General features: G+C 44.2%; 1 protein-coding gene and 1 long non-coding RNA gene across 5 annotated transcripts in view; both read left to right on the top strand.

The window, feature by feature from the left end:
• Positions 1-16,492, top strand: part of Wdr45b (WD repeat domain 45B) — a 30,094-nt gene extending 13,602 nt beyond the window's left edge. Inside the window, exons 3-11 of one of the 4 annotated variants that reach the window (XR_015630833.1) lie at positions 2,908-3,009; positions 5,195-5,282; positions 6,573-6,667; positions 8,318-8,508; positions 13,390-13,441; positions 14,244-14,345; positions 14,763-14,884; positions 15,228-15,352; positions 16,295-16,492. Coding sequence is in view for 2 of the 4 variants with exons in the window: in NM_001039587.1 (NP_001034676.1) it covers positions 2,908-3,009; positions 5,195-5,282; positions 6,573-6,667; positions 8,318-8,508; positions 13,356-13,441; positions 14,244-14,345; positions 14,763-14,884; positions 15,228-15,334 (893 nt within the window). In the remaining 2 variants the exon portion in view is untranslated. 4 annotated transcript variants of the gene reach the window in all.
• Positions 16,493-17,338: 846 nt separating this feature from the next.
• LOC148003221 (uncharacterized) lies at positions 17,339-19,181 on the top strand. The gene is made up of 3 exons (XR_015632357.1): positions 17,339-17,388; positions 17,639-17,721; positions 18,364-19,181. It is a non-coding gene; the product is annotated as an uncharacterized LOC148003221 (long non-coding RNA).
• The last annotated feature ends 1,109 nt before the right edge of the window (positions 19,182-20,290 follow it).

Genomic DNA, 20,290 nt, shown 5'->3' with positions numbered 1-20,290 from the left:
CCTCCCTGGTGGCTAACAATTCTGTCTCTGACTGACTTCTGTAGAGGCTCCCTGTAGGCAATCCTGCAGTTGCAGCACTAGCTTGTGCCTGGTTTATCACTTAGCAAAATGCTCTCCAAGTCCACTTGTGCTGTAGCTCTGTCAAAAGACAGTTCATTAGTGGACTTTGAGTTAATACTTGGCTTTTGTGAACAGTGTTGCTATGTTTGTGAATATGGGCATTCAAATACCTCTTTGTTTCAGTCCTTTTGGATATATACTACAAAGCAGGATTGATGGACTCTTTTTTTCTTGCTTGTGTGTGTATTTGTTTGTTTAAGGCAGTGTCTATTATGTAGCTCTGGCTGTCTTGGAACTTGTTATGAAGACTAGGCTGGCCTTGAACTCACAGAGATTCACATGCCTCTGCCTTAGAGTATGGGACTAAAGGTATGAACGACCGTAGTAGTAGTAGTAGTAGTTCTGTTCTCAAGTGTTTGAGGATCCGGTCTGTTGCCATTTGAATCTGCACAGCACACATGTCTTAGTAGACCCCAAATTACTTTGAAGGAGCTTGTGTCAGAGAACAATTAAATTTTCTTTGAGAAAAGATGCTTTTTATTGTGGATAATACTAACTGTAAGTCCTTTCTGGCGTTATTACTAGAACTTGAGAGCTGGGGGGTTTTTTGTTTTTGTTTTTTTAGCTCATTTTTGGAAACTGACTGGAGGGAACTGACTGTTCCTGACTTGCTCTTGGTAGTGTGTTCTCTTGTCTCAAGTGCTATAATCTGTTACAGACTAGAGAGACCTGTGCTAGTGATCATACTGAGTTACATGAGTTCCCATAGAAGGAGCGAGTTTGTCCCCAGGGCTCTGGGTACTAGAAGAGAGTATGGGAAATTCTGTGGTATTTTCCTTGACCCGACTTTTTTCCCAACTCAGGGCCCTTTGCATACAAAGTAAGGCATTCTTCCCTGAGCTGCATCTAGCCCTTGGAATGTTCTGAACATTACATGTTCAATAGAACAAATGGCTAGAATTCTCTTGCACATTAACATCCCAACACATGAAGTGTAGCCAATCTTAGCTACTTTGTTGGTTCTTCTTTCCCCTACCCTTTATCCTCCTGGTTTTACTAGATAGGAGAAAATGGAGGATGAGGGGTGGGGAAGGTATGTGAATCTAATGCCTTTCTTGTTTCTTTGAGCATTACTACTAACAAACCACAGCCGACCCCCCCCCCGCCCCCAAATCCGGGCTCTATCATTTATATAACCTTTGAAAATTTCCCAGAATTCAGTTGCAGAAACTGTCTGCAGCTGGTATAAAACCATGCCTCTGCTAGAGCACGAGGCAAATCATAGTCTCCTGCTGCAGACAGTTTGAAGCAGTCCTATATCTCCCCACTCCTTAGATTAAAATGAAGGTGTAGGCTTATAATATTTGTGTGGCTTTTTTTTTTTTTTTCAAAGAAGCCAAACTTGCAGAATTCTTACTACAATGAAGTCACTAATTGACAGCCTTTGCCTTAGGGCTTTTAGCTGCTTTCACTTGCTATTTACTTACTTTTGAAACAGTGTTTGCATATAGTACAGGCTAGCTTTGCATTTCATTCTTACTCTTTTACGTTTACTTACTGTGTGCATGCACATGCCAGTATTCATTTGCATGCATACCATGGTGTACATGTAAGGAGAGTTTTGTGGGTTCTATTTTTTTTTACCTTTATGTATATTTGGGGCTCAAACTCTGAGATCAAATTGTCAGGCTTTGCATGGCAAACTCTGAACCAGCTGATCTATCTTGTGCTCTTAATCCTCCTGCCTCGGCCTCCTGAGTACTGGGATTACAGGTGTACACCACAATTGTGTGCTTCTTCACTTATAGACCTTGTTGCATCTTAAAATATGGATTTGGGAGCAGGATATAGTGATATATGCCTTTAACCCCAGCACTCAGGAGTCAGAGGCAGATGGATCTCTGAGTTCTAAGGCCAGTCTTGTCTACATAGTGTGAGGTTCAGGGACTGTGAGGTGACACCCTGCCCTTTTTGTTTTGTTTTGTTTTCTTTTTTTCGGGGCTGGGGACCAAACCCAGGGCTTTGCACTTCCTAGACAAGCACTCTACCACTGAGCTAAATCCCCAACCCCTTGTTTTGTTTTTTGAACCCCCACCCCTGCACACACACACGCACACAGGCGTACACACGTGAGTTTAGATATTTTCCACTTTTACTGAGTTAGTTTCTGGGGAGTTTCTGTTTAACTCTCCAAAGACTAATGCTTGCACTGACAAAAGCTAAGAGAAGTCAGAAAGTCTACTTTGTAGGCTACTTGGTTTCCTCAAGTCCTCTACTTCAGATGGTATTGGCTACAAGTTGATGGTGAAGAATAGAATATGCTATGCGTGGTGGCACAGGCCTTAGTTCCAGCACTTGGTACAGAGGTAGGCTGGTCTAGAGGAATGGCTAAGCAGTCAAAAACTCTTGCTGCCTTTCCAGAGGACTCAGGATCAATTCTTGGCACCACATGACAGCTCACAACCGTCTGACTCCAGTTCTAGGGTTTTCTATGTCCTCTTCCAGCTTCTGTGGGCAATAGGTACACACGTGGTGCACAGATACTCATGCAGACAAAACACCTATACACATAAAGTAATTTAAGAATGAAATGCTAGCTAGGTCAGGTGTGGTGATACCTACCTTTAGTCTCAGCACTCAGAGGCAGAGACAGCCAGGTCATAAGTTATAAGCAAGTCTGATTTACTTGGTGAGTTCCAGCCAGCCAGGGCTACTACACTGGGACTCTTATCTGGAAAATAAGTGACTAATAAGATAATGAAATGCTGAATATTGTATGGTTTCACATTTTCTATTTGATAACATTCTAACTTGTTAAATTATCTCTTTTAAAAACTATCATTTCAGAATTTTTAGAAGGAGGAGTTGGCCACGTGGAAATGCTATTTCGCTGTAACTATTTAGCTTTAGTTGGTGGTGGAAAAAAGCCGAAATACCCTCCCAACAAAGGTACAGTAGTCCGTCTTTAAAGGTACAGTAGCCCGAAATACCCTCCCAACAAAGGTACAGTAGTCCGTCTTTAAAGACCTCGTCATGTACACAGCAGTATCCTGACCATGATAGAACATCCCATGTCTGCACTCATATGAGAGCCTCTCTATGAGTCCTTTGAGATGTCGCGGGCTAACCACTGGGAAAGAAGCTTCCACAAAGTGTGGAGGGGTGAGAAGGCTGGATGTCAGCTGTTCCTGAGTGTGTGTGGATGTGCTTCACCTGTAGGCAGGTATGTTGAAAGTCAAGGTTCAGAGTAAACCAAGGTCTAGAAATGGTGTTTCTTTCCCCTGCTGAAAGCCACAGGCTTAGTGAGATTAATTCATTGGTCATATAGGACAAGGAGCCAGGTTGGCCGAGGGTGCATGGGTTGCAGTATTGGTGTGGATTTGTCGTTGTATATGGTGGAGGAAATTATAGTCGAGAGGTGTATTTTCTTTTCTTTCTTTTCACTGTAGACGTCATGCCCTTAGTTGGGTTTAATCTGATGTTTGTTTGAAGGAGGAAGTGGACATAGCCAATCTCCTTTAAAGGAAGAAAGCTTGAGGGGAAAGAGGCCTAGAAAGAAGGAAAAGCACAGGGAAGGTGGAAGGTTGTTTGAGAAGGAAGTGTAACATACCTTAGGGATGGTGGAGACTTAAGTGTCAATTGAGGGTGTACTGGGAGGGTAAGCTGGCACCTAGTAGAGAAGTGGAATAGCTCAGGCTTGATGTCAAAGCAATGGAAAGGATTGTGAGTCTGTGAGGGTAGCTCACAGGGGTAGTGCATGCATGCCTAGCATTCTTTTTTTTTTTTTTTTTTTTTTTTTTTTGGTTCTTTTTTTCGGAGCTGGGGACCGAACCCAGGGCCTTGCGCTTCCTAGGTAAGCGCTCTACCACTGAGCTAAATCCCCAGCCCCCATGCCTAGCATTCTTGAAGCTCTGGTTCCACTACCAAGCACCCAAAAAGAAAAGAAAGTGGACCGAGTACAAGACATAGGTGACTCTGGGTCTGATGCTTAACATTCCCAGTAGGGCTCTGTGAATATGGGAAATTTCAGCACTCAAGTGAGGTTGACCCTGCGGTTCTGCCTTTAGAATCAGGAGCAGAGAAATGAAAACAGAAAAGTAGTGTAACTATGAGTTGGAGATCTTACCCCTTCCCCTTTTCTGTGCGGTACAGGGAATTGAACCTACATCCCAACTACCTGTCATGATTTTTAAAGGCTTTAAAAATTACTAGTTATTTATGCATGGGGTGGGGAAGAGAGAAGTTTCAGCAATTGGTTCTCTTTCCACCATGTGGATTACAGGTATTGAACTCAGGTTATCAGACTTAGTGGCAAGGACCATTTACCAGCTGAACCTTCTCTTTGCCACCTGCCATTCCTTTTCTCCCTTCTCATTTTTCTCCCCTACACTTCCCTTTCTTTGGTGCTGGGAATGAACGTGGGGCCTCAAGAAGCATGCTAGACAATACTCAACAGTGTATGTTCCCAGCCAAGTTTTCTAAATCTATTTGTATGTGTTTAGAGTGTACACCACGTTTGTGGGTGTCAGAGGAGGCCAGAACAGAACATTTGGGTTCCCTGGAGCTGGAGTTGTAAGTGATTATGAGCTGCCAGACATGGGTGCTCAGAGCTGAACTTGAATTCTCTGGAAGAGCAGAAAGCATTCTTTTTTCTTTTTTTTTTTTTTTTTTTTGGTTCTTTTTTTTCGGAGCTGGGGACCGAACCCAGGGCCTTGTGCTTCCTAGGCAAGCGCTCTGCCACTGAGCCAAATCCCCAACCCCAGCAGAAAGCATTCTTAACAATAAACCATCTCTTCAGCCCCACTTTTCATTTTTTGACACAGGTTTCTCTCTGGCATTTAAACACTTAGTAACTGTAGTCAGGTTTGCTTTTAGCTCAATCAGGTGAAGCTGTGCTTAAGCGTGTAAGACAGGTTGGCTTCCTAAGATCTTAGTTATGCTTGTGTCTGTTGCATTAGGAGTGGGGCTTAAGTGAGTAGGAGAGGGTTGTAAGGGTGAGCCCCACCTAGCCAATGGTATCCCACCATTGCCGGTTATATCTTCTGGGTGTGCTTGCTTATATGTGTCACGTGCTGTATGCAGGCTGGCCCTGTGGGCTACTTGTGACAGCACATGCACTCTTCTGGTGTTTCAGTGATGATCTGGGATGATCTGAAGAAGAAGACAGTCATCGAGATAGAATTCTCCACAGAGGTCAAGGCTGTCAAGTTGCGGAGAGATAGGTGGGTTTGGTGTTACTTTTCTAAAAACAGTTTCATTTCTTTAAAAACAGAGACGTGTATTAAAATGTTAGTAACTGTAGCTTGTGACCCAGAGCAGGGAAAAGTTTTTCTCTTTTGCCCTGTGGAAGGCTGGAAATTTGATTGGCTTCTAGACTCTTCCGAGGATATTCTGGGGGATGTCCATAGGTCTGCATGTGAAGCCACCACCTCAGGTATCAGGCAAACTGTGTCAAATGTGGGTGTCCCATGTTGAAAGTAGAGGAGAACTTGGAAACTGATCTTAAGAGTGCGGTGTCCAGCTTGCCCCGTTTGCTTACCGACCGAGAGGACGCAGAGGTTCATCACTTGGGTCTTAAGATTTCTAAGTTTATGTAAGCGCTGTTGCTGCTCAGGCATCCTCAGGTTCATTAGAGCAGTGCCTAAAGGCCCAACCAACTGACCCAAACTAGTGATCTACGGGAAAACCTTTTGGGTGGTATTTTGTTCTTTGTTTATTTTGTTGAACCAGGGTTTTACTATGTAGCCCAAGCTGGCCTTGCTATTCTGCCTCAGGTTCCCAAGTGTCAAGAGAAATCCAGGCATGCGCCATTACTCCTGGCACAATTTTCTTAATTGTAAAAATGTTTTAAGAGTATGTGAGCGCTTGCCTAGGAAGCGCAAGGCCCTGGGTTCGGTCCCCAGCTCCGAAAAAAAGAACCAAAAAAAAAAAAAGAGTATGAGAGGGCACTTCTGTGACCTGTCTCACTCACCATGCTAATGTTCTTGGTGAGATATCATGTTTCTCTAAACTCAAAGTTCCTCTGAGGCTGACCTCTGCAAGGTGACAGGCCCACTCGGCTGTGCTCAGCCCTTATGCTTTGGTCTTCTTGGCCATATTTAGAATCTGTTTCTAACAGGAGTGATGATACACATCTATAATTCCAACACTTGGGAAATAAAGGCAAGAAGATAAGGAGTTCAAGGCCACCCTCAACTGCTTGTTTGGCACTTGGCAGTTTGAGCTGTGTGAGATCCTATCTCAAAAAATACAGCAGATGTGTTGGTATACATTTATAATCCCAGCTATCAGGAATTAGAGGCAAAAGACCACGGCAAGTTTGAGATTTTAGCTAGCTGAGCTACAGAGTGAGACCCTGACCACAAAAACAAAAAATACTAAAAAGCTCAGCCCCTGTTGTATGAGGCACTTCCTGTTGTATGGGGTACTTCCTGTGTTAATGGGAATGGAAATCACAAAAATGCTCATTTTACTTTTGCAAAGAGGAGCTCTGATTATATTTTTCTTTTCAGAATTGTGGTGGTTTTGGATTCGATGATTAAGGTATTCACATTTACACACAATCCCCATCAGTTGCACGTCTTTGAAACCTGCTATAACCCTAAAGGTGAGAAGTCTGGAGAGGATGACGAGCACTGGGAAATGGGTCCATGTGGATAAAGGCGAGGCCCCGGGGGACCTGTCCCCTAGTGGACCCTGATGTGAGCAATGGAACTTTGGTTCTGTCGTGTACACACTTTGCTTCCCTGCCTGCCTGAGCTCCCTTAGTGAGAGTTCTGAAGCCACAGCCTTGCTACAGTCTGAGGGAGGGATTCTCTCTCTGCTCCTTTCCTCCCCAGCAGTTTTGAGCCAACTCTAGCCACACTGGGAGCCACTGAGCTGTGGCCTTTGCTTCCTTTCTTTGGAGTTGTGTATTCAGTTGTCATCCTCATACTGTTGTAAAAACTGTGGATTTTTTTCTCTCTCTGTGATGTTGTGAGAAATTGCATTACTCTTTCTCTATATTTTTATTTCTTCTCCCCCCCCTCCCTTTTTTTCCCTTTTGAATAAAGTCTTACTAGGCTGCTTAGGCCAGTTTTGACCTTTGAGACTCATCTTCCAGAGTAGCTGGTCCACCAGTCAGAAAGCACACATTCAACTCTCTGAATACACAACGTAGACTGGCTCCAACTCAAATTCCCCCTGCCTCTCAGCCTTCTGAGTAGAGGGATTTTTACAAAGACTGTGCCCCACCCTACTGAGGACCATTGTGTCTGATTCCGTGTGGTGTTTGTTCTGTGTTACATTACTCCCTTTTGTTCTGTGAGAATCAAAAGTCTCTTTTGACCTCTCCATTATTTTCCAATGACCCATATGCCATGATTGATTGCTGAAACTTTAAAGTTAATCTTAAATTATGTCTTGTCAGCCTCCCAGTCTTTACAAAATGTTTGGTCTTTTAGTACTTCTATTCTTCCTCCTCACTCTCCCTGCCAGCCTGTGTGTTGAAGTTTTAGCTGTGTCTCTTCGAAGACTATGGGTGAGGGGTTGGGGATTTAGCTCAGTGGTAGAGCGCTTGCCTAAGAAGCGCAAGGCCCTGGGTTCAATCCCCAGCTCCGAAAAAAAAAAAAAAAAAAAACCAAAAAAAAAAAAAAAAAAAAAAAAAAGGGCTGGAGAGATGGCTCAGTGGTTAAGAGCCCCGACTGCTCTTCCAGAGGTCCTGAGTTCAAATCCCAGCAACCACATGGTGGCTCACAACCATCTGTAAAGAGATCTGATGCCCTCTTCTGGTGTGTCTGAAGACAGCTACAGTGTACTTATATACAATAAATAAATAAATCTTTAAAAAAAAAAAAAGAAGACTATGGGTGAGATGGACATAGGCAAAGCAGGCTTTTCCAGCCATGGCCTTGACTGGTGTGTCTGGACCTCTCTGCATCTTGTGGTACATCTCTTTCTAGACGCTTAAGTATTTTAAGGGTTTTTGTTATTGCTAGTGGAATAGTTTTTAAACTTTGTAATTTTTTTATTGTATTCTCAGTAGATAGTATTACGAAAGACAGGCACCAGATAAATAAGTTGAGTAGTAAATTGTTTAGCAAATGTTCCCAGTTTTAAACAGGTCTCATGAGTAGCAGCTTGTCAGCCCTGATATTCTTTCCAGTGACAACAATCCCAAGGCAAATGCACTCCACAGATAGTCAGGTTGTGACTGGGTAGTGGAAATCAAGCTTTGGCCATTGTCATCTCCCAACCAGTTTTCTTTGTCTTTGCATAGGCCTCTGTGTCCTGTGTCCCAACAGTAACAACTCCCTCCTTGCCTTCCCTGGCACTCACACTGGCCATGTACAGCTTGTGGACCTGGCCAGCACTGAAAAGCCACCAGTGGACATCCCCGCACACGAGGGTGTCCTGAGCTGTATTGCTCTCAACCTGCAGGGAACAAGGATTGCCACCGCATCTGAAAAAGTAAGTGCAGGGGTCTCTGCGAATCTGATCTGATCATGGGACAGGGACTAGGCCAGACCTTCAGACAGTCTGCTTGACTTCCTGTTCTTTACAAACCAGTTTGTTGTTAAAGCATGATGAAGATAGAGCGCTGACCTGGGCATGTGTAGTGACGCCCTTGGAGACCGAGACAGAGAGGGTATTAAGTTCAAGGCCACTTAGTGCCTTAGTCTTGGTTGTCTGATGACACTTCAGAAGTATCTTTCACACCTGCCTAGGAGTATTACCTCATTGAATTATCACAACCTTAAAATCGGAAGTATTAGTCACTTTTTGTTGCTATGATAAAACACCATATGCAAAAGCAACGTGGAAGAATTTTTTACTTTTACTTCTGGGGGTTGGGGGTGGGAATCCATAGTAATAGGGGAAGCCTGGCAGCAGACGGCTCGACCGGAAAGCTGAGAGATCACAGACAGATCCCAGTGGTACTTCCTCAAGCAAGGCTCCATCTCCTAAAGATTCCATAATACCCCCAAATAGTAACAGCAGCTGAGGGCCAAGTGTTCACATATCCCAGCCTATGGGGGGGTGGTGCTTATTCAAGCCCCTGCAACTGTGTTATCTTCACTTTGTCTGAAGTGAAAGCTGGTCATGTACACCTGCTGTTAGATTATGTGGCTGGGTTGGGGGGCAGCTCGGGGGTAACTTTGTGAAGTTGGTTCTCTTTCTACATTTGTGTGGGTTCCAGGAATTAAACTCTGGTTGCCAAGTTTGCTTTACTTGCTGACTATTGCACAAGTCTCTGAAAATTGGCATCTTTTTACTGTGGTTTCCACTTGACAATAAGTATCTTTCACTTTGTATGAAATTAATTGGAGCAAGCCTACATGCCAATTGTGTATCGATGACAGCCTACTGGGAGAACAGGTCGCAGTCGTGATCTGCCCTGTCTAGTTGTTTCCTAAGCTATTGCTGACGGATAGACCAGCAGCAGAGAAAAAGCAAGTCCTGCTGCTTGTTCTGGTTACAGGAGGCCTGGGTACCTGCAAATACTGCTACTCAAAGTGAAGTTCAGATACTATAGATGTCTGTGGTGACTTAGGCTCTGAAGTTCTTCTGCTTCAGCATCCTGAGTACTAGAGTCACAGACATGGGTTTTGTTTTATTTTGTTTTTGAGACAGAATTTCTCTGTTAGGCTTGACTGCCCTGGAACTAACTCTGTAGACCAGGCTGACCTCAAACTCACAGACATCTGCCTGCCTCTGCTTTGCAAGTAAGTGCTGGGATTAGAGGTGTGCACCACCACCACCACCACCTGGTGACAAGGTAGAATTTTACCTAAATTTAGAAATAGGATTTTTCAAGCTGGGGATGTAGCATAGCTGATAGAATGCTTGTCTGACATATACAGATCCCTGACTGTGCTCTCCAGAACTGTATTAGCTATGGTAGTGCACACCTTTAGTCCCACCACTTAGAGGCAGAGGCAGATAGAGCTTAAGAAGTTCAAGGTCAGCCTGGTCTAAATATAGCAAGTCTCAGGCCGTAATGAGACCCTGTCTCCAAAACAAAAGAAATAAAGCAAAGGAGAGAGAAGTAAAATGCCAAGTTTGCAAGTTTACAACCCCATTATTTCTCATCACTCAGTTGAAAGGCTGAGGCAGTGAGATTATAAAAAGTTCTAGGATAGCCTGACCTATATAATAGGATGTCATCTTTTTAAAGAATGGCTAGTATGGTGGCACACTCTAATCTCAGCATTGGTGGATGAGTCTGAGGTTAGTTTGCTGTACTGCTGAGTCCTAGACTGGCCAGGCCAAGAGCTACATACTGACGCCCTTTCTCATAATTTCAGTTCTTAAGAGGTGGAAATAAGAGAACCAGTTCTTGACTGGTACATATAAGACCCTGACTTTTTTTTTTTTTTTTAATTCATTTATTTATGTAAGTACACTGTAGCTGTCTTCAGACACACCAGAAGAGGGCATCGGATCTCTTTACAGATGGTTGTGAGCCACCATGTGGTTGCTGGGAATTGAACTCATGACCTCTGGAAGAGCAGTCGGGTGCTCTTAACCGCTGAGCCATCTCTCCAGCCCGACTTTTTTTTTTTTTAAAGAAAAAACTGATGTGGATGGGATGACTCATCAGGCAAAGGGTTTTTTTCATATCCTTTTTCTTCTTAGATTCTCCATTTTCAACTTCTCATACCTTATTCATGTGTATGTAGGTGATCTTGTGCACATGCATGTGTGAAGGCTACAGGTCAACTTTAGATGTTCTCCAAGTAACCTTGCTGTGGTTGATAGGTATGGCCCCTATAGATTAATATGTTTCAATTCTTGGCCATAGGGAGTGGCACTATTAGGAGGTGTGACCTTCTTGAAATGGGTGTGGCCTTGTTAGAGGAAGAGCGTCACTGTGTAGGCAGGCTTTGAGGTCCTATGCTCAAGCTCCCCTCAGTGGGGAATCAGAGCCTCAGTGGGGACTGTGGAAGACAGTCCCCCTTCTGCTGCCTGCAGATGAAGATGTACAACTCTCAGCTCCTCCAGCCCTCTGTCTGCCTGCAGGCTGCCATGCTTCCTGCCATGATGATAATGGACTGAACCCCTGAAACTGAGCCAGCCCCAATTAGATGTTCTTTTTTATAAGAGTTGCCTTGGTCGTGGTGTCTCTTCACAGCAGTAAAACCCTAAGATACTTGCTTTTTGAGATGGTCTGTTATTGGCCTGAAACTCACCAAGTAGGATAAGCTGACCAACTAGCGAACTCTAGTGATCCCTCTGTCTCTACATCCCTGGTGTTATTACACATTTAAAAATGGGTTTTAGAGATCCAACTTTCGCCTTCATACTCATACATCACTTCACTAACTGAGCTGTTTCCCCAGCCCCTTATTGGAACTTGCTAGCCAGTTATTGTAGCTGAAATGATGAGCCCACACTCAGTGAGGGAAATCTGCTTAGAAAATGGGGTTGAGGGGGCTGGAAAGACGGCTCAGCGGTTAAAAGCACTGGGTGCTCTTCCAGAGGTCCTGAGTTCAATTCCCAGCAACCACATGGCAGCTCACAACTGTCTGTAACTCCCGTTCCAGAGATCTGACACCCTCATACAGACAGACATGCAAGCAAAACACAATAACATAAAATAGAGATAAATCTCAAAAATGTTTTTAAAAACACTAAGGTTGAGGGTGGTAGAGAAGGCAACTAACGACCTCAGGCCTCCCAGTGTCCACACAGGTGTGGACACCCGCCTAATCAGCGCAGCCACACTAGCAACGCCAGTCAGGATCTCATTAGAGACGGGATATACGTGTTCCTTTTCTCTTTGTTTCCTCAACTCAGAAGTGCTCTGGAGATTTACCAGTGTAACTTAAATATTTTTTTCCTCAGTGATAGATAGAGATAGAACTCAGGCCTCATGCAGACCAGGCAAGCACTCCACCACTGAGCTGAACTGCCAGTGCCGGCTTCGGATGGTCTGACTTGTATTTCCTTCCCAACTCGATGGTTAATGATAATAAAATGACGTGTTCATTACAAACTTTACTTTGAATTTTGGTATTTTCCTAATTGTAATGATGGATGATTAGATGGCAGCAAGCCACAGCTACCTGTCCGGAAAAACAACTTGATGCTCCACACTGAACTATGCTGCCAGAGTCGTTTTATGGTGAGAAAAGGTGTCAGTATCTATTCCGGGCTTTCCTGGGGCTCACTGTGTAGACTTACCTAGAACTCCGTCGTTTGGGGGAGCGTTTTGTTTTGTTTTGATTTCAAGAGTTACTGAGTGTGACCCTGGCATGCCATGAACTTGGGGTCTTCTGTACCTGGTGTCACACCTGGCTCCAACCTTTTCATGGACACAAAAATTCAGTAAATACACGAGATGTTCACCTGTTTGTTATGAACTATGCTCTAGCTGTAACAAACTAGTAAACTACAAGGATGTTGTTGTTCTGACTTCTCTGGAGTGGGGATTGTTGTTGTTTGGGGGTTTGTTTTCATTTTTGTTTGAGACAGGGGCTCACTACATAAACTAGGCTGGCCTCAGACTCAGGAATCTACCAGCCTCTGCTTTCCAAATAATAAAAACACACTCCACCACACCTGGCTTTTTTTTCTTAAACAACAACTTTATTTTAAACAAACACTGTTTTGACATTGGCTTCTGAAATAATGCTTTCTTTCCCAGGACTTACTTCGGCTTTATCTTGTTAAACTTGGTCCTTACAGCATTATCACTGTTAGGACTGAGCAGTATGTCTGCTGGGTCAGATGGATCGAGTGAATTTCAGGGTTATGGTTTGTTTAGGACACTATCTAGAAGTTTAGTCAGCTTGAGAGCAGGGGAGCTTCCCTTCTAGTTCTGCACGGGAATGCTGCTGCGTCTCTAGGAGTGGGACTGGCAGATGTGCTTGTTATATATAATACAGGGTTACCAAGTCATTACCAACAAAAACTGACTACTCATGTTTATCCCAACACCAGACTTGACTAAGGAGTCTTCACTTTTAATGAAACTTTTAAAAAAAGTTTTGAGCTGAGTATAATTTTTCCTCAGGCAGGTTAATGCATTGGTATTCTGGCCTTTTATTCTGTCTTGCCTACTTTCCTGAGAGGAGGAATACTTTATTCCTGTCTGAGATGACATTAGCCAGGAGGCAGGGATGGGCGAGGCCTCCTCACAAACGTCTTTGACTCCTCTGTAGTGCCTGAGTTAGCAGAGAAAAGCTTACTGAGTTTAGGTGATGTGGGTGAATTAAGAAAGGGCTGATGGGGTCAGGGGGTCTTAATATAAATCATTTCAGACTGATGAGTTATAAATTGTTGATAATGAAACACTTCACTGTTTTTCAAAGGGGACCCTTATAAGAATATTTGATACTTCATCAGGGCATTTAATCCAGGAGCTACGAAGAGGATCTCAAGCAGCTAATATCTATTGGTAAGGACTTCACTCGGAATAGTAAAACCAGGGTGGTGGTGCAGCCTGTTGGGTTGTTGGGCCTCATCTTTTTATTAGTCACTTTACTTTGTGTTTTGGGAAGTGTGCACAAAGGTGGAACATTGTGGCCCTCCCTCTCCTTTTGCAGCCACATTCTGTCCATCTCTCCTCTTCCAGCTTGTTCTCTGTGGTATTTGATGGTAGAGGCCTTGCTGATTTGTCTGTAATTATTGTAGCCAGTTGATTTCGAGAATGAATGCTTTGTCTGTGAGGTCCCACATTGTCTGTGGTGCTGCAGCCCAGCCAGGCGAGCTCTTCTTCCAGGTGTCCAGCAAGAGCCTGACACCACCCTGGCCATCCCGGGCCTGTGGTATTAAGCCGATTTGGTTGACTAACCTGTGTGCCCTGGCCCTTGTGTGCAGTGCCCTCTCCTGCATGTCTGTTGTCAGTACAGAATGCATGTGGCCATGGCCTACTACAATACATTTGATAGCCACTTCCTCATGGCAGTGTATGCCTTTCTTACCTGAACCTCCTGAAACTGGCATGGAGGTCATCTCAGGAACCCCATCCCTTTCACTGGCACATAGCTATCAGCTGTAGTGCCTGTAGGGCTCTGGTGAACAGATTGTTCTGGACTTTTGGCTTGGATCCTGGATCCACAAAGGATGCTTAAAGTCACTGCTTTTGCTATGGCAATGCTGAGACCAGGGGTGTGGGCTAGTACATTGTGTGTATTCAGGGCGAGAGAGGTAGATGTCTGGTTCTCTATCTGACCCAAGCCCATCTGATTTCTCTGCAGCATCAACTTCAATCAGGATGCTTCTCTCATCTGTGTGTCCAGTGATCATGGCACTGTGCACATTTTTGCAGCTGAAGATCCAAAAAGGAATAAACAGTCTAGGTGGGTTTTAGGAATGTTGTAGTAGGGGACAGCCCAAAATTAGAGGATTATCTGGCCTTCTTACAAGGACAAATCGAATGTCGGTTAAGGTTGAAGTCTATTATATCTTATTAATTTGGTGTTTGTGGGGTTTGAAACTGAATTTAGATTAATCTCAGCACCCATATGACAGCTCACAACTGTAACTCTACTGTTGGGGATCTGATATCCTCTTGTGGCCTCTCTGGGCACCTGTCATTCATGTGCTGCACAGATACATGTGCACCCATACACATAAATTAGTATATATATTTTAAAAAGGTTCTGAACTGTAAAAGACTTTTTAAAATTTTTATCAGCACTCTGGAATTAAGCCACTGATTTCTGTGTTATTGTCTTTGTGAATGTAAATCCTTTCTTTTCTTCTTGTTTTTATAGCTTGGCATCAGCCAGTTTCCTTCCAAAATACTTCAGCTCCAAGTGGAGTTTTTCCAAGTTTCAGGTTCCTTCAGGATCTCCATGCATCTGTGCCTTTGGAACAGAGCCCAATGCGGTCATTGGTAAGTGGTCCATCTTGTGGGTGGCCTTAGCATGTGGTTCAGGCTGCACCAACTCCTCAAATTTCCCTTTTTTCCTTCTATGGCTGGGCTGGGTCCTACTCAAAGCCTCCAGGTGTCAGGGTGCTATTAGTACCTGCCTTCCAGATTTCCAGGAATGCTTCAAGAGCAGATCTGGGCATTGTAAAGATGACCCAAGGCTATTTTCCAAAGTCAACCCTCATTGGATGAGCATGTATCTTGGCAGGCTATAATTCCTGGCTACCTGTGCTTAGGATTCTTGGGTCTAGCTTGGTTTTGATTGTGGGAGGTAACAATTATGTATCAATCTGGTCTCCTCTCCCAGCTATCTGTGCAGATGGCAGCTACTACAAGTTCCTGTTCAGTCCTAAGGGTGAGTGTGTCCGGGACGTGTGTGCACAGTTCCTGGAGATGACCGATGACAAGCTGTGACTGTACCTGTGAGTGCAGGTGATGCCACCATCCAGCTGCCCTGTGGATTTCTGGGGCTGGTGCCAGTGCCCCAGGCCTGTGGGTGAGGGGCTCAAGGACCCTGTCAAGGACCTTGGTCTCGAAGCCATACGTGGTTGTCTGCCTTCCTGAGCAAGGCTTCTCATTCCCATATTAAAAGGATCGTCATCATGGTTCTGCAGACACTCCGTGGCTGTGGACATCTGTGCCCTTGCTGGCCACTACCCTTTAGTTCAACTGTGATTGATGCTAGCATTAGTGGCACCACACCTTCATGCCAGTAGGCTCCCTGCATCCCTGGGGACTGTCCAAGCATGAATCAACGGAAGCTTGTAGGAATGAGTGTGTCAGAGCTCACACACTAGACAATTCCAATCAGAGAACACTACCAGCTTGTCTGGTAGAGCACCCTCTGCCACACGTGAGGAGCGCTGTTCAGAGCACACACTGGGGTGTTCTGACTTTGGCCATTAGAATGCGTCACATCCCAGACCTCCAGAGAGCAGAATGCTTGTGGCACCCATTTGAGGCACAGTCCTCAGGCTGCAAGGAGGGGCAGAGTCTCCTGGCTTAGTTTGGGTTAAAACAGAACTTTCCCACTACCTTTACGGAACAGAGTAACACATAGTCTTTAAGAATTAGTCCCAGAAGAAAGCATTACTTTACCTAGGGGCCTTCTCATGCAGTGTCCATGTGCCTCTAGCTCCCGTTGGTGTGGAGGGTACTACCTTGGCCTGTGGCGTCTGTCCTGTCTCATCTCTCCAACATCCATAGGAACACACTAACATTGGGGATGGCAGGCACATCCTGGTACTGACACAGACTATAGATTCTGTGTTTCTGTACCACTTGAGGTATATGTTTAGTTTTTTTTTTTTTGTTTTTGTTTTTTTTTTTTTTACGTATCTTCTAAGAAGCTCAGTTTTGCGGTTTTGATTTCAGGTTGCAAACATTTAAATTGTGCACAGCAGCAGATTCTCAGTTCTGCCAGTTCCTTTATGCTCCTGTAATCGGCTAACTGTGGATTTGACGTCAAGTATGCATGTTACCTTATGTGTATTTAATCATGAAACTTAATTTTGCACACTTGTTTGTACTGTTTTCTTTGAAATAAAAGTGACTAATTTTGTTGTACTCTTATCTGTAAAGAGCAGAGCCATGTGTAATGAAACCCCATGTTCTCTCCTCCTGTATATAATGGGGTTGGGGGTCCTGTACTTGCTGTAGGACAAGACCTATAGGCTGATGACCTAGTAGGAGAGTGTCCTGTTATGTGGGTGCCTTGTCAGCATAGCCACTGAAAAGAGAAGCTGGATGGTTTTGTAAGGTTTAGGGTCAGCCAGGGAGCAGGTACAGATGAAACAACTCGTGATTTTTAGGTGTTTTGTTTTGTCTTTGGTATCTCTTCCCCCTGCTATTGTTGTGCACCCTATCAGCATACTGCCCTGTTAGAAGATACTGTACGACAGTCATCTATAGTCATTGGCTGGTGTCACTGCTTTGTGTTATATTTTGCAATTTTGGGAGGCAGGCAGTGTGCCTGAAGGTACTCAGAGAGAATCCATAGAGGAGTGGGTCTTCCCACAATGTGAATTGGTGCTTCAGAACTAGGACTGCGGGGTGGACAGCAGGTGACCACACCATCCCTGGGACTCCCTCAATATCTGAAGTTGGTATCCGCTTGGACACACCTTGTAAGGAATCTTCCAGGCTCCTACTCCTTGTGTAGCGACAGTGAGTGCCCTTGCTCCCTGTGGCAGAGCAAGTGTTAAGAGGAGACTCCTAGAACTGCCTGCTCCCCAGATTTGAGCTTGTCTCTAGGTAAAGACAGAAAAAGTGGTGGACTGCTAGGTTCTGTAGGTTTTTAGGGCTTTAACAGACAGTGTTTTCAAACTTCCACTGCTATGTAGGCCTTGACCCAAAAAGGGAAAGAAGTGAATGCCTTTCCAAGGATTCCAGACGCTCCTGATTGGCTATTTTTCCTAGGTGTGGCTTAGTATCTGAGGTCCTCCAGGACATGGATGTGCAAAGCTGCGGTTGGTTTCTGCCTTGACTGGTCCTTTTAGCAAGTATCCTCACCCCCACCCCCACTCCCACCATCCCCCACCCCGCCACAATTGCCAAGTCATTCCTTTCACCTTTTTAGAAACCACAGACTCACGTGGCTGAGTGAACCTCCCCATTATGTGACACTGGCCCTGGGTGTATCTTTGGTCATTCCTCCTGCCCTTTTGGCCAACATCAATGTGGGACCCAAGGTTCTTGCTTAATGTTTTCTTTCTGCAGGCAAAGGATGCCTCTAAGAAGAAAAATGGTTTATAGCCTGGTGGTCATAGTCCTGGTCCATAATACAGTTGAAGCAGTTGCCTGTAAGAAACATTTGATTGACTTCCACAAAGTATATAGGGTTTTTTTTGTTTGTTTTTTAAAGACGGGTTTTCTGTGTAACTCTTGCTGTCCTGGAACTCACTGTGTAGACCAGGTTAGCTTCAAACTCAAGAGGTCCACCCTACTCTGCCTCCAGAGTGCTGGAATTAAAGGTGTGTACCACCATGCCTGGCTATATGAAGGTCTTTTGAACTAGAGAGGAACAAAGAGAAATACAATGTTGTAGAATTGTCCCATATTTGCACCACTTGAAGAGACCCAAGACCTTAATATAAGAATTTTAATTATGTACTGATTTTTTGAGAACATGGTCTTGTGTAGCCCAGGTTGGGCTTAAACTATGATGTGACTACAGATGGCTATGAATTCCTTGAGCCTTCACATTCCAAACACTGCTTTAAAAAAAAGCAAGTTCTGACATTAGAAATACTGTGACTGCACAAAGATATTTGCACTTTGCCAGCATGACCAATGTTAAGATGGAAATACTTGTGCACAAAGACTTACACACTTGGCTATTTTTTTTTTATTTTTGTAATAAAGGATCTGTAACTGCTGGGTGTGAAGGTACTCGATTCTTTCTTATACATTTATTTATTCATGTTTGTTTTTATTATTTATAGCAAGCTGTCCTGAAACCTGTGTAGACCAAGCTGATATCCAGCTCGGAACCTTCCACTTGTGCCTCTGGAGTGTTGAAAGTAATAGGATCAAGGCTGTGTGCACCACAGAGGGCTCCAGAGGGGATTTTAACTTTGATGCTTCTTTCTTTTGTTCCTTTAAACCTCAACAGTAGGACCAGACTATGGACAGAAACATTTTTTTTTAAACTGTATTTATTGAAAGTCTTCCTATGTAGTTCAGCCCCAAAGCCAGTGTTCCCTCTTGCCTTTCCTGAGACCACAGACGCTGCTCTTAGCCTGGTCCACTTCCAGTCTTTGAAGAGTAAGTTCTTCATGTGTAAATAGGTTAGGTTGTCTGAACATGAATGGTAGCCATCTGTGAACTTTAAGTATTTACTGCTTTCTGTGCCTGTTTTATAAGGCTTTGCATTAAATAGTTGGGTGTTTGTTTCTTAACTGCATAGCTTTTGTCTCACATAGCATGGGCTGTTACGTAGTAGAGGTTGACCTTCAGTTCCTGGTTCTCCTGCCTTTGATGCCTCAGTGCTGGGATTGCACCATACCCACCTTCCTTCTGTAGCCACCCAGTTTTTTTGAGACGGACTCTTGATCTCTAGCTTAAACGTGCCTGTACTTCCAGCAGTCGTCCTCAGTTTCCAAAACACTGAGATCACAGGAATGTACTATTGCTGGGCTCACTTTCTTAGTCTTTTTTTTTTTTTTTTTTTTTTGGTTCTTTTTTTTCGGAGTTGGGGACCGAACCCAGGGCCTTGCGCTTCCTAGGCAAGCGCTCTACCACTGAGCTATATCCCCAACCCCCACTTTTCTTAGTTCTGGTTTGGGGCTAGAAATGTAGCTCAGTTGGTTGAATGGCCAGCACACAACACACAAGGCACTGAGTTCCAAGTCCTAGTGCTGTACAATGATTTGGTGGTACCCTGGATTACAGGCAGAGTACATACCTGTAATTTTGGGGAAGTAAAAGGCCTGCCTAGGCTATGAGACCCTGTCTCAAACATAAAACAAACAAAACCAAAAACCCCTCAAAAACCGGTCCTGAGGGGCTGGAGGGATGGCTCAGTGGTTAAGAGCACCGACCTGCTCTTCCAGAGGTCCTGAGTTCAATTCCCAGCAACCACATGGTGGCTCACAACCATCTCTCTTCTGGTGTGTCTGAAGACAGCTACAGTGTATTCATATAAATAAAAATAAAAAAAAAAAAAGATGCTTTCCTTTAAAAAAAAAAAAAAAACCGGTCCTGAATAAGACAGTAAGTGACCCAGTTGTCACTTCATTCATTGTTTTCTTGCTAACCCAAAACACTACTCTAGAAAACAACTGACTCAGGCTGGAGTGATAGCTCCACAGTTAAGAACACTGGCTGCTCTAACAGAGGACCCAAGTTCAATCCCCAGCACCCGAAGGGCAGATCACAACTGTATGTAACTCCACTTCTAGGGGAACCGGCAATCACCCATAGACATACATTGGTAAAACACCAATGCATGTGACTCTTGCTGACTTTATGTGTTCATAAACTGTTTACATCTGAATGAATTTGAATCTGTACTAGAAGGTAAAAATGATGGGCCTTCTCACTGGCTCTCCAGTGCTTTGCGGGTAGGACAGGGTAAAGCAGCAGCATTGGTAAGCAGCTCTGACCTGGTTGGGTGCTATTATGTATGTCAGGAGCACTTTCACAAGGAGCTCAGTAGCTTGTGTGGAATGAAGCCACACGTTTCTGTGCCTCCCAGGTTCCTTACTTACTTTCAAATTGTATCTCACAGTGTTACAGCCAAGGTCTTAGTGTTATTTTTTTTTCTTTTAATTTTTCTAGACAAGGTCTCATTATGTAGCACTGGTTATTCCTGGAACTTGATCTGTAGGCCAGGCTGTCCTCCAACTCAGAGATCAACCTGCCTCTGCC

The sequence above is a fragment of the Rattus norvegicus genome, chromosome 10, assembly GCF_021556685.1.
Source record: "Rattus norvegicus strain SHRSP/BbbUtx chromosome 10, alternate assembly SHRSP_T2T, whole genome shotgun sequence".
Lineage (NCBI taxonomy): Eukaryota > Metazoa > Chordata > Mammalia > Rodentia > Muridae > Rattus > Rattus norvegicus.
This window is presented reverse-complemented; position numbering and strand designations above follow the sequence as displayed.